At 53.2% G+C, this 14,375-nt stretch overlaps 1 protein-coding gene across 1 annotated transcript in view; it reads right to left on the minus strand.

Annotated features, from left to right (window-relative positions):
• Window positions 1-1,496: 1,496 nt before the first annotated feature.
• The window catches only part of LOC307111780 (F-box-like/WD repeat-containing protein TBL1X), a 34,148-nt gene continuing 21,269 nt past the window's right edge, over window positions 1,497-14,375 (minus strand). Inside the window, exons 6-12 of the mRNA XM_079791872.1 lie at window positions 14,160-14,220; window positions 10,757-10,878; window positions 9,443-9,517; window positions 9,016-9,143; window positions 6,633-6,798; window positions 4,609-4,710; window positions 1,497-4,081 (exon numbers count right to left, since the gene is read on the minus strand). Of these exons, the coding sequence (XP_079647998.1) occupies window positions 4,055-4,081; window positions 4,609-4,710; window positions 6,633-6,798; window positions 9,016-9,143; window positions 9,443-9,517; window positions 10,757-10,878; window positions 14,160-14,220 (681 nt within the window). The 3' untranslated portion in view covers window positions 1,497-4,054. The remainder of the gene's footprint in view (window positions 4,082-4,608; window positions 4,711-6,632; window positions 6,799-9,015; window positions 9,144-9,442; window positions 9,518-10,756; window positions 10,879-14,159; window positions 14,221-14,375) is intronic.

Below are 14,375 nucleotides of genomic sequence, written 5' to 3' on the forward strand. Positions count from 1 at the left end.
ACACATCAATTGGTTGCCTCCCACATGTGCCCTGATGGCCGGGGAGTGAACCTGCAACCCTGGTATGTGCCCTTGACTGGGAATCAAACCAGAGACCCTTTGGTGCATGGGTTGATGCTCTAACCACACAGCCAGACCTGTGAGTGGCTTTTGGGTGAGGACGATGGCGACTCAGTGCCCCATTTTCCAGAGCAGGGACTTCAGGCTTCTGTGTAGTTCTGCAAAGAGCCCTGTCCTGCCCCAGCTCCCCACGCTCTCCTCCTGCCTTGCTTCCCTTCCAAGAGGATGAGATGCTTCAGAGAAAAAGGAGCCAGACTGGGGGGAGACCATTTGGCCACATTCTGAGCGTTTTGTAGAGGCACGCCCCTGCTCCCTTCCTGCTCCCCGTCCCATGCAGCTCACAAAGTGATTCCCAGGTGCCTGTGCACAGTAACCAACAGCCAGCCCCGCAGGTGTGAACACGGACAACCCCACCTCCTTCAGGGACAGCGCAGCCATATGGGCAGTGAACCAAAAACGTCTCCATCCAGTGGGTGGCCACATTCCACCCACACCTCCACTGGAGCCGAGCTCAGGGGGTAAAGGGAAGTGTGTTGAAGTCACTACAGAGAAAGTTCCCGTTACCTGAGGGCGTCTGTGTCCCCATCCACTTCCCGCGGAAGCCGTTCCCCTGTTTCAGCATCATGGCTGAAGCCAAGCCCCACCGCACAGGCTCCCCGCCCCTCGGCTCCACGCTCCCTCCAGCCCCAGCCTCCACCCCTGGCGCTGCCCTGAGCTCTGCCTGCCGCCCCGGGTTCACTACAAACTTCCTGCCGGGCCTGCTCGGAACCGCTCCCCGAACCCACCCCGTGGGAACGGGCTTGGTCTACGGGCTGAGGCTAAAGAGAAAAAGAAAGCGGGCTGCACCCCAGACAGCTCCGGGCCCCCAGAGGCTGGGAGGGCCCAGCCCGTGTGTTGCTCCCACGCAGGGTCGAGTTGCACGTGGAAGAAAGTGACAAGGTGACCGCTTTGTGACTCAGTGTCCCAGATACAACCGCCGCCCTGACACAGGGCGGGGCACCCATTAACCAGCAGTGATGCCATGCCTTCCGGGGCTAAAGCGCATGGATGGCACCATCGGGGCAGCTGGCAGTGAGCTCCTCAGCGGGCCTGGGTGGCGGTGCGCACTCAGGTCCAGCGTCCCCGCGCCCCGACTTCGGCAAACTACCCCCGTTCACCCCGGAACCCACGCTCCCACAAACCCCCGGGGCAGGAGGACATCCCCTCATGTTGACGTGGACAGCCCGCGGAAAGGCCGCCACGGAAAGGAACACACTTGAAAACACCCCGAGAACAGCACCCTCAAAGCCCCGGACGCTGTCCACGGCGCGGCCAGCAGCAGCCCGGGGGAGGCACTCGAGTCCCCACCTGTGGGGAGAACGCGCGTGTCTACTCATCAGGGTGTCGTGGGCCCCAGTGGGCGAGCGGGACAAAGAAAGCACACCCACCACGTCCTCTCACATCAAAATAGAGCCATTTATTCAAGACCCTGAACAGGGCCTGTTGATTCTATCGAAGCAAATGGGCTACAAAGTGCAAGGTGGTTCTTGTCCAGGGCGTGAGGGCGCGCGGTGGGCGACACACATGGACGTGGGTGGACAGGTCGGAGGCCCCGACGGAACCGCGGCTGGCGCATCTGACAGACAATACACACCCGGACGCCAGAGCTCAAAACCCCGGGGAGGGGCCGAGGAACGCGTTTGACAAGAAACACGATTTGGAAAAAAAAGGTGGAACAAGTTTAAAAAGAGGAACATAACCAGAGCGAAGTAGGCCTTATGTGGGACAAAGTGCACCTCGCCCGCCCCTGACGGATCTCAGGGCAGAAGGAAACGCGTCCCAGGCGTGCGGCCCGCGGCCATCCCACCTTCCCCATGCGGGGCCAGCCCCTGGTCCCTGCAAACCACCGGAGCCTCGGCCTGGGCGGCCTGCTCAGATCAAGGCCACGCTTGGTCACCAACTTTAAGAGCTGTGAGGAGGGCAGTCATGGGGCACGGCCCTGGGCAGTGACGCTCTGCAGGTTCCCATTTCTGTTGCGGGTGGGGGTGTCCGATGGTGTCTGCACCTCCGCACACTGCGCCCCAAACCTAATGATTTCTCAGGGCAGAAATGGTCAACGTGGTCCAGGTGTCGGCTGCCTTCAAAGATGAGGGGTGACTTTCTAGACGTTGCGCATGGCGCAGTGCCAAGCAACAGCCCAAATTACACACCCAACTCGGAAACAGCACTTTGGGGGAAGATCCACGGAGCCTGGTGATGTTGTCGCAGGTCCGGCACAGTCCAGGTCTCTCCTGTCATGCTCACCTGCCTGCTGGGCACCGCCCCTGAATAGCATCTTGTCTGGTAGCTGGGCCGCAGCGGCTGAACCTGCCCGGCCGCCTTCCTGTCCCTGCTCTGCCCTGGGAAAGCGATGGCCCTGCTCCCACTGCTCCTTTCAAAACCAGGTCAGCGTTGGGTCTGACACACAAAGGCCACCTCATCCAATGAAAGGAAATGCCCGTAGAAACGCAAACACCTGTTTAATTTTTTAAAAACAGTAAAAAGGTTCATTATTTAAAAAAAGAAAATCTAGCCTCTTGGCAGAGAAAGATGGAGACAGTGGAGGTGATGGGTGACACCTACCCTTAGTTCACCTTGCGGATGCAAGGGCCTTCCTTCCCGTTCACTTCGGTCCCTGCCCGCCAGGGGTCAGCCGTGCCAGGCCCGGCCCGCCCAGCGGCTCCAGACAATGGCCGACCGTGAACGAGGTGCCACTAACAGGCCACACAGCCGAGTGCTGAGCCCTCTGTTTCTATGGCCTCCTCAATACCGGTGGGTTTGGGACAGGCTCCTCGTGGTCACAGCGCACCCTTCTTCAGTTCCCTCCCAGGGCTACAGAGGGGACTTCCAGGGAGATCCCACTTTGTCCCCCAGCCAAGAGCGGGACTTCTCCCTCCATGGAGGAAATCCCACTGCGTCCGGGTCTGCCCCCGTCCCCCTCCTCCCCCCGCGCCCTCCCACCTGCCACACAGCCCAAGGCAACGGGAATGCTCCCTAGAATCTTTTAAAATATGAAACCACACGAAGCTCTGTCTGATGGCTTTTTAGGATTTTAAAATTATTTTAACATAAAAATATTTTCCCCAAAAAAATACTCCGGGCTCTTTTTAAGTCATTTTTTCCCCTCCTGTAAAAAGTCCCTCTGTCTTGCCTTCCTACATAAAGCACTTATTTTGCGCCAAAAGTGCCCTCAAGACCTTCCATCTGAAACAAATATGAAAAGGGGGCGCAGGGGAGGGGGAGGAGAAGGGGGAGAGGGGAGGGGCAAGAAAGCTGTCTGGCAAAGATTTTGTCATCGTGTCTCCAAGGCCGCATCAACAGCAAATCAAGACACACTGAATGGAGGAAAAAGGTGGAGGGGCAGGCAACGAGGAAGGGGAATAGGCCCCATCGTGGACGGAAGGCCCAGTCAACAGGATTCCAACCGACAGAAAAGCCACTGGACAAAGAAGGTTGTGCGAAACGGCGCGTGCCGGGATCACAAAGCCCCGCATTTCAGCGGCACGGGCTGGGCTCTGAACATCCTTGGCGAGGGCGACCGTAGTGTCTGAATTGTTAGGGCAACACGCAGCACGCAGGGAGAGCTCTTCCACCCCCTTTCAGGTTATCACCGCCTTTTTCGCTTTTCTTCTCCTTTGCTTTTTTTTCCCCCCTCATCTCAGCCATTGGAGCCTGTCTGGGTGGGAACCAAACGCGGACCATCCCACTGGAGGCGTCATGCTTTCCAAACAGATGTCCCGGGTGGAAACCACTCTCCCACCTCTAAAGCAACTGTGTGTGTTTAAAACTATTTGACGAGAACTAGGAAAGATACAGGCGCCCACAGCCCAGGAGGAGCTGACTTCAAAGTCCACGCCCATGCGCCATGCTCGCGCAGTTTTGGACCTGACAGGATACCCCCCTCCCCTCCCCCCACCCCACCCCACGCTAACTGCTGGTGGGTTAGAATTCTCTTCTCTTTCCTGCAACATTCCGTCTACTTTCGCAGATCTAAAACACACACCTGCAAGGAAAAAGAGAGCCCCTGTTACCTTCAGACAACACACAGAACCCAGGTTGGCAAATAACATGGCCCATGAACCAAAGCAGGCCCACCCACTATGTTTTATAAATAAAGTTTTATTGGCACACAGTCCTGAGCATTCAGAGAAGCTGTAACAACAGGCTACACCTGAGGAGCTGAGCCTCTGACCAACCCTGAAATAACGCAGAGGCAGCTGTCATGGGCAGGTGTCACAACCCAGAGACCTAGAGGCAGGGCCGATGACAACTCAAGCCTGTGCTCATGGCCTTTGGGAACACGTGGGGGCTACAGGACACTCGGCCAGCCCTCCCACCACCCCCTGCCTCACAGAATCACAGGGCCCTAGGACCCAGGACACCTGTGGAATGCAGGTCATACCTTTATCAGCAAAGGGTGCAGGCTGGGGGAGCAAGGTTCTCAGCCTCTACCCTGGGTATCAGCTGCCTGGGGTTTCCCCTTTCGGCCCCGCACCCACAACCCCCCCCAGAAAATTGTGGTGTTCTTACAGAGCCATCAGACATGCTGGCGCCCACTTTGTCCCCTCGGGCATTCCAGCAGACCTCGAAGATGCTGCCAGTGCCTCGGTAGCTGTGGACGAGCCTCCCACTCTGCAAAACAAAGCAGTGGTCAGGAGCTAAGGGGGCGGGAACTGGGGGGGGGGGGAGCAAGGCCACTATCTATACTAATAAAAGGGTAATATGCAAATTAGACTGGGAGACCTTCCGGACATCCTTCCAGACAAAGCCATGGTGACGGGGCTGAGGCAGAGGTGGTTAGGGGTGATCAGGCCAGGAGGGCAGGGCAGTTGGGGGTGAGCAAGCCAGTGGGGAGGGGGTAGTTGGGGGTGAGCAGACCAGCGGGGGGAGGGGGCAGAGTTGGGGGTAAAGCAGGCTGGTGGGGGGGGTAGTTGGGGACAAGCAGGCTGGCGGGAGGGGGCAGTTGGGGGCAGTCAGGCTGGCAAGGGGGGCCAGTTGGGGGCGAGAAGGCTGGCGGGGGGAGTGCTTAGGGGCAATCAGGCAGGCAAGCAGGTGAGCGGTTAGGAGCCAGCAGTCCTGGATTGCGAGAGGGATCCCAGATTGGAGAGGGTGCAGGTCGGGCTGAGGGACACTCCCCCTCCCCCGCCCCCACCGTGCATGAATTTCATGCACTGGGCCACTAGTTTATATATATATATAATAGCCTAAGCAACCGGCCCACCAGCCCACCAGCTGGTTGTTATGATGCGTACTGACCACCAGGAGGCAAACGCTCAACACAGGAACTGCCAAGTGAGTGCCCTCTCTCACATTGCAGAGTGCCCTCTCCCATTCCAGGATCCCTTGGGGGATGTCGGACTGCCGGTTTCAGCCCAATCCCCGCAGGCCAGGCTGAGGGACCCCACCAGTGCATAAATCCATGCACCGGTCCTCTAGTATTATATACATACTTGTATTTAGAGAGGGCATCCTCTCACTGAGGATCAAAGAGATTTGTGGTTTATAAAAAAGGAGTGACATAATTTGATGAGTTTTTTACCATGGGCAATACCTAATGTCATTTTTCTATGATGTCACTTGACAAATCCACTTGTCACTGCTTCTATGAAGAGGAACTCTCGCACAGTATTCCTGGGCTGTGCGCTTTCCACCTGGCCTATCTGGGCTGTGAGGCTTGGTGGCAGGCTGGTTCCGCCTAGGGCCCACCCTCATCTCTCCCTCTCTAAGGATGTAGCCCATCTGAGGCAGATTCTGGGAAGGCTTAGGTCTCTGCGGACCGGATGGCAGTTCACTTGCTTCATGTACTACCAGCCCTTCCCACAAGGGGGCATGAACTCAATTAAAATGCACCTCAATTTCAACCCAGCCACAGGGAAGCAGGAAGGCAGATTGAATTAAAAGGGGAGAGGGGAGGCCATTTAATCCACCCTGAGGTCACACAAACTGGATCACTGGCTGTTTGCAATGGCTCCGACCATTTCTCTTCTATCAGCTAGAGAACCAAGAGGTGACTGCCCAACATAATACTCCCTACTCTATCTCCCACCCACTTCCACTCTTTATATTCAGAATCCATCATCCTCAGGTACAGCCAGGGTTCCCACGGCTACATTTACTCAAAAGCTGTCTCCTTGTAATTCTGCCAACAGCACAACCCAATACCAACATACCCTTTCCTACAGAAACGGAAACTTTTTTCATCAGAAAAATCAAAATGGCACAACAAAGCAAACAGATATTCCTGTGTACCCTCCAATATGCTACACGATTGGAGTGGCTGGCCCCGACCCTTTAGCTGGGCCCCTGGAAAGTGTGAATGGAATGACAATGTCGCCCCAACCTTAGTACCTCGAGGGCAGCATCTCTGGAGACAAGAGGACTGGGTTACAGCTGTCTGAGATGACGGCCAGGACCCCAGGAAAGGATCAGGCAGGTAGAGGGTTTCACACCAGGGACTTAGAAGCGACTCAGCACAAACTCCCCAGCGACGGTTTTGAGCCTGGGTCACTGAAACCTGACGTGGGAGTTACTCTGAGAAAGGAGTCGGGGATTACCTGAGTATTCCAGATGTGCACACACTTGTCAAAGGAGCCGCTGGCCAGGTACTTGCCGTCGGGGCTGAAAGCGACACTGTTGACAGGTTCCTGGTGTTTGGTGAGCGTGTGGATGCACACGCCGCGCTCCACGTCCCACAGCCGGACAGTGGAATCGAACGAAGCACTAGGAGGAAGGGAGGAAACATCACCACAGACACAGGGAGCTTTCTTCTATTTCTCTAAGACATACATCCATCGTGTGTGGCTTTCCTCTCACAGCTTTTACATTTCCAGAGACAATAACAGGTACGCTTCATCATGCTAAAGTATGGCTCAGATACCTCAACGACAAAGCCACTGTTATACAACAATTCCTTTCTTCTTTTTTTGGATGCTGTTATTAGGGAAACATTGATTTCATGTTCATTTGTTTCTGCATTTCCTATAGACACAGACGATAAATATGTCTATAGAATATTTACTACATTTTCTTAAATGTAGTAAATTTAAAATACCACATTTAGCTCAGCTGGTGTGGTTCAGTGGTTGAGCATCGACCTATGAACCAGGAGGTCCCAGTTCGATTCCTGGTCAGGGCACATGCCAGGGTTATGGGCTTGATGCCCAGTGATTGGCATACAAAAGGCAGCCAATCAATGGTTCTCTCTCATCAATGATGTTTTTATCTCTCCCTCTACCTTCCTCTCTGAAGTCAATTTTAAAAAATGAAAAAACAAAAACACAACACAACATTTTTTTTTTTATTAAGGTATTATATGTGTACATATCTTACCATTGCCCTCCCCACACCCCACTCCCATATATGCCCCCACCCCCCAGAGTTTTGCATCCATTGGTTATGCTTATATGCATGCATACAAGTCCTTTGATTGATCTCTTATCTCCCCCACCTCTCCCTAACCTTCCCCTTGTAATTTGACAGTCTGTTTGATGCTTTACTGTCTCTGTATCTATCTTTTTGTTCAAGTTTATAATGTTCTTTATTATCCATAAATGAGTGAGATCATGTGGTATTTTTCTTTCATTGACTGACTTATTTCACTTAACAACACAACATTTATTGTTACCAACCAAAATATTTGGAAAAATGGCAAATTAAGTGAACACAAGTTTTAATGCAATGGGAGTTAAAATACAATCACATGCAAATAAGCAACTGTATTCTGAGAGCTGCAAGTTTTCTTTTCAGACGTAAAAGAAAGAACTCATACCGAGCTGCTATTTGTACCGAGCTGCTATTTGGTGTTCGCTATTTGGTGTTCTCTCTCTCCGAATGGGGACTCACCGGGCACTGCTTTGTCCCGTCACACTTGTTGACTGAAAGGACAATCAGCCTCTAGCTGATGCAGGAACTCCTTCCTTCCGGTGTTTTCTAAGAAACGGCCTTGGGCCGAGCACTTTCAGCAACAAGGATCCTTGCTGCTGTGAGACTGACCGGCCTGTGCCATGCGGCAGAGATGGAGAGTCCCTCCGTATCCACAGGACTGTCCACCCGCCCCCCGCCCCCGATCACCCCTTCTCTGCAGCTGCAGAAGCCTGCTCTGCTTCCTGGGACCCGGACATTCCTCCCAAATGCTGTCTTCTCCAGCTGAACACCCCCTCTCCGTGTGCACCATGGATCCCAGACCCCGAAGGATGCGGGCATATCCTGCCTCAGAATCTCTCAGCTTCTTAGTCTAGATGTTCTTATTAAACACAGGACCTGCGTGGAGTCCCGTGAGCACTGGCCGAGACAGTTCTGTGCAGTGCAGCCTGAAGTGGCGTGATTCTGGGCTGCCCACCACGGCCACGTCCCCTCTCCCCAATTCTGCGAAGAATCTGCTGCTTGAGGGCGGGGAGGGGAAGTTCACTATATGTATGGCTCGGTCAGCCCTGGCTAGGGTGGGGGAGCCCTTTACTGCCACTCAGAATTCACGCCTCCTGCAGCTCCGAGTTGGACTAAGCAAACCAAGGCCAAGGCGCACTCTGCTTCCTTTGTCTGTCACAATGAAAACCCTCACAAAGCCACATGCTGGAAGCCCGGACACATAACCCACCCCACCAGCCCGGTGGTGACAGGGATCCGCACCGTTACTCGGGCGTCACTTCATAGCTCGGGCGACGCTGCGTAGCGCCGTTTCGTGGCCCAGTCCAGGGGAGCTACTCCTTGTACAGTTTGGAAGGACGTGAACTCATTCACAACACACTTTACCAAATAACGTTTACTGGCCACATCCCAATTCCCTCCGGGTTCAAGTAACATCTACTGGCCGCGTTACTGGCCACAACCTTTACAAAATAACTTTTCCGCCCCCTCTGATAAAATAACTGTTACAGCCATGGGGAGCAAGGCTGCTTTTGGGAGCCGACTGGGTCTGGGTGTGGGCCGTCCTCCTCTTACCTTGCGAGCATGATGTTGGCGTTTGGGTTGCTGGTGGCTGGCCCGGTCGGACTCCACTTTATGGTATACACCTCTTTGCTGTGAGCCTGCAGGTCATGGACACACGTGTCCTGCTTCATGCTCCAGATCTAAAGGACACAATGGGCAGAATGTGAGCAGGTGCTCTTTCTCCAGCCAGGAACGGTTCAGCACGGATCACTCTGTGAGCGTTCCTCAGGTTTGGGGCTGGGGAAGCTCACTGATTGGCGGGTCATTGCCCAGACAGAGGGGTGGGCAAAACCCTGGGGGCACCAGTAGCACCAGGGAAAACTTATAGCAGCAGGAAGGGTGTTCGTTACAAAATCATCACTCAGAGCAGCCGTGACCATAAGACCCACACTAAGGCGTGCAGCTGCCTGGGATCAAACAGCCCATCCTTCCAGGTTACCTTTAATGTACTGTCATCCGAGCAGGACGCTAGCAACATTCTAGAGGGATTCCACTTGATGGCATTAACCTCATTCTGAAAGAGAGCAAAGGATTTTACAGAGAAATAAAGGCCTGTGAGTAGGTACCACAATCATCCAGCAGGGGAGCACTCCATCATCTCTGCAGACTATTCAGTTACCCTGGGTATGGAAGACCAGCCTAGGACCCACACATTTCCCTCTGTTTCTTACTCTGCCTTTCATTTATGTAAAAAGCAAGGCCACATACCATGCAAAGCCATCACATCCACAACTCTAAGAAAAAATTCACAACTGCATTTACACCCAATAAGCACAGCACAGAAAACCAATACGACCCGTTGTTTTGAGATTGACATTGCAAATCACTTTCACCCTGGCCAGTGTGGTCCAGTGGTTGTAGCACCAGCTTGTGCACCAAAGGGTGTCGGGTTTGATTCCCAGTCAAAGGCACATACCTGGGTTGCAGAATAATTCCCTGTCCTGGTCGAGGTTCATGCAGGAGGCAACCAATGGATGTGTCCCTCTCACATCAATGTTTCTCTCTCTCTCTTCTGCTCCCTCCCTCGCTTCACTCTCTCTAAAAACCGATGCCGACATTTTCCACCAAATTCAAGAAAACTGGCCATTTCTATGATTTCTCTTCAGGTTCATTAGCCTTATTTCTGCAACCTCAGTCGGCTGTTAAACCCACCCATTAAATTTTCATTTCAGACACTGTACCTCTCAGCTGTCAGATTTCCATTTGACTGTTTTTAGCATTCCCCATCTATTCACTCATGATGAGCATCCTTTCCTTTACATCCTCACACATTTGTCTAATAGCTATTTTAAGTACTTCCTTCAAAATCCCACATCTAGCTCATCTCAGGGTCTGTGCTTTCCCCATTGCCTGCTTATACCTGGGTTAATCCAACCACCTGAGCTACTACAATAGCCCAAGCAGCAAAGGGCTGCAAAAGACCTGGTCAGCAGGCACAGCATCTTTTTTATTAACACCCCCCCCCCCACTCCCCAAGAACACAGTGAGGGGAGCACCATAATGGAATCATAGATCTAAGTAGGAGAGAGAAGGCGGAAAAAATAAATTAAAAAAGCAGGTGACAAATCTGCTTAAAGGAATGTCAGTAGTAATTTAATAGGGTATAGGAAACAATGCTGCAAAAATATTCCTATCCTTTAAGAATTCAAGGAGTCAGTAGGCCTCACAGCACCTTTTAACCAGAGGCACAAAGGAGACGCCCCTCCCAGCACCCTGTCACGGACCCGAGCCCATCGTCAGACCTGGCACTTACCGCGTGTCCTTGGAAGGTCTTCACGGGGAGGTCGCAGCCGAGTCTGCAGATGTGAATGTTCCTGTCTGTGCTACAGGAGGCAAAGGTCGTGCTATTCTGCCAGTCCACATCGAGAATGGGGGCTGTGGGCGGGAACAGAGGGAGGACGTGTGGATCCTATGTACTAATGGTAAATATCATGTTACATGCATTCTAACACACACGTAGGTCGGGCTCCCGAGCTATCTGCCTTTGGAGAGGTGCCCACTTATGGGTGGGGAGACACGTTCTGTAATACATTCAGCACCGTCCACGCCATCAGTCGTGTGAGATGAAAGCAACACCAACCATAAAACTCACCAGCGGCCATAGAAGATGTATGTGGTGTGGACTGAAAACTATGAGGACAGGCACCCAAGACATGCCAGGTCTCCTCACTCTGTGCCTCCATCGCTGCTGGCGTTCCGGACGGAGTATCAGACGTGAGTCTGTGCTCTGACCCAGTGGTGACACGCCCTTGCTGGGACCTTCCCTCCTAGTCCACCCCTCCAGGACCCATGCCCCCTGCTTGGAGCCTGTGCCATATGCCGAGATGTGCCGTGCCGTCTGGGCAGTTCTTGGGCTCAGCCCTCCCGTTCAGCCATCACCGGGCACCCCAAACTGCCCATCAGGAAAGACACTCTGCCCGCTTGTCAACATCAGCTCAGGGACATCCTATCTAATAAAAAAGTAATATGCAAATTGACCATCACTCCAAGACACAAGATGGCCGCCCCCATGTGGTCAAAGATGGCTGCCCCCATGGGGACACACGATGGCCACCACAAGATGGCCTGCAGGGGAGGGGAGTTGTGGGCAGGGGTGACCAGGCCAGCAGAGGATGGCAGTTGAAGGTGACCAGGCTGGCAGAGCAGGGCAGTTGGGGGAGACCAGGCCAGCAGAGGAGAGCAGTTGGGGGGACCAGGCCTGCAGTGGAGGACAGTTGGGCGACCAGGACTGCAGGGGAGGGCAGTTAGGGGTGACCAGGCTAGCAGAAGAGGGCAATTGGGGGAGACCAGGCCATCAAGGGAGAGCAGTTGGGGGGGGGCCAGGACTGCAGGGGAAGGCAATTGGGGGCGACCAGGCCTGCAGGGGAGGGCAGTTGGGGGAAACCAGGCCTGCAGGGGAGGGCAGTTATGGGCGATCAGGCCAGCAGGAAGGGCAGTTAGGGGTGACCAGGCCAGCAGAAGAGGGCAGTTGGGGGAGACCAGGCCAGCAGAGGAGAGCAGTTGGGGGGACCAGGCCTGCAGTGGAGGACAGTTGGGCGACCAGGACTGCAGGGGAGGGCAGTTGGGGGTGACCAGGCCTACAGGGGAGAACAGTTAGGGGCAACTGGTCTGGCCGGGGAGCAGTTAGGTGTCAATCAGGCTGGCAGGAGAGTGGTTAGGGGGTGATCAGGCTGGCAGGCAGAAGTGGTTAGGGGGAATCAGGCAGAGGCAGAGGCAGAGGCAGGCGAGCGGTTGGGAACCAGCAGTCCTGGATTGTGAGAGGGATGTCCAACCACAGGCGGTCAGACATCCCTCAAGGGGTCCCAGATTGGAGAGGGTGCAGGCTGGGCTGAGGGACACTGTCGCCCCCCCCCCACACCCCCCGTGCACAAATTTCGTGCACCGGGCCTCTAGTTGACATAACAGTACACGCTCAGCCCACACATTCAGTGTTCCCTCTATAAGGAAGACCTTGCACATGACGGGAAGTGGCATCTGTCCCTCACGCTGGTGTCCTCCAACAGTCCACTCGAGCTGGAGGTGCGCAGCTATCTTTGTTTCAAGTTAAGAGGCTGCCCCTCACAGAAGAATTGAGTTCCACAGAGCAAGAGGGAGGATCAGGTGGAAAACTGGAGTCTCTGGACCAACGTGGCCTGCTGTGACCACAACACACAAATGGATGTGGCTAGGGCCACAGCAGCGGCTGCACATCTCTATGGAAAAGACTCCTCACCTCAGGGCTGACCCTGCTCTCTTGGCCCACATCTGGGGACATGGATTTCTTGAAGGTCCCCACTATTCCGTAAATTGGTAAGACCAGCTTCTGTACCTCAACTGCAAACAACGTAGTTTATACCAGCTTCCTTCCAGGAGTCTAAAATCTGAGTACGAGCAGGCACACAGTGCCTGCAGGACCAGCCCCAGCGAACATCCTGCACAACCAGTCTGCAGGGAGCTTCCCTGGAGGAGGCCCTGCCACATGGCCGGTCGCAACTCGATTCTGGGGGATGGCCCCCCCTACCCTGGGTCCACAGAAGACCACTGCAAGTGCTGGATTTCGCCCTGTGCAATTTTTCCCTCGTGGCTGATTTTGCTGTGTCCTTTCACTGTGGTAAACCTGAGCCATGACTCGCCGGATCTGGGGGGTCTCAGGGACCCCCAACACAGCCCCCCTGGGCTGGCAGGAGAAAGGAAGCCACTTTGGTCCAGGTATTGGTCCTTGTGGTGTTTTTAACATTTTGATGTTGGGGAATCTGTACCTTATAAGCCTAAGAGCAATGCTCACCATGATTGCAGCTAAATTCCATGGACACATTCCTCGGAGTATTCAAGATTACCTTCTGGGACATTTCACAGGGACTCTGTGTTATTATTACCAAACTCGTGGCGTGGTGCATGAATTTGTGCACAAGGAAAGGAAATTAATTAGAAGAAATATTTTAATATCACTATTTGCCCTTTCTCTATAATAGAAGTGTCAACCAATTTCACCATCTATAATGATAGGTGGAAACACATGCGTGCAATTGGTGCCAGTGAGAGCATTGTATGTATCGCGCATGCACAAGTCAACTTAGCCTTTTATAGATATAGAATAAACTTGCTTAATTAGACCTGCTTTCTGATTTAGCTAAACTTTTTCCAGCCCAGTGAAGCACCCCAACTTATCTTTCAGGTAATTGTCAGCAACACAGCAGTAAATGTCAACACAAAGCACATTATTATTGTAGATCACACAGGGAGAACAAAGGGTAACATATTTAACTGCAGCAGTGTTTGACTATATTCTGCACAGTGAGAAAACCTGAAGTCACTTTCAAGGTCCACCATTTCTTACTTCTTTTCAGTCGGGTCAAGTTTCTAAGTTTTCTACATCTCTGTTTTCCGGCTAATGAAAAGAAAATAGGATTCCACCAAGTCTCCTATCTACCTACTCCAGGACTCCTGTGAGGATCAAATGAGATGAGGCACAGGAAAACACTTCACAGACATTTGGGTACAGAGCAAAGTGTTTCCACCTGGCTATAAAGCAAGTCGTGTTCCTGGGCTGAAGAAACTGCAAAGAGGCTAGTCATCGCTAGGGATAGGAAGCCGGGCATTGCTACGTGACGTCATTACCCGGATGGAAGGAAGGACACTTAGCATATTAGATTACAAAACAAAAACAGAAGACTCACCAGAATGAAATAGAAACTGCTGTTTGGCTTCTCCCGTGTGGGCATCCCAGATTATTGCTGTCTGTGCTCCGCAAACAAAAAGGAAACGTTAGTGACTGTTCCTCCAGCCAAGTTTTCTCTCAGAAAAATTTATCACACAAGACAAGTGAGCCCCGCCTCCTTTCACATCAGCACTGCCCAATAAACACAGAATGTGAGCCACACGGGGAACTTTGT

Source organism: Cnephaeus nilssonii (assembly GCF_951640355.1).
Source record: "Cnephaeus nilssonii genome assembly, chromosome: 15".
Lineage (NCBI taxonomy): Eukaryota > Metazoa > Chordata > Mammalia > Chiroptera > Vespertilionidae > Cnephaeus > Cnephaeus nilssonii.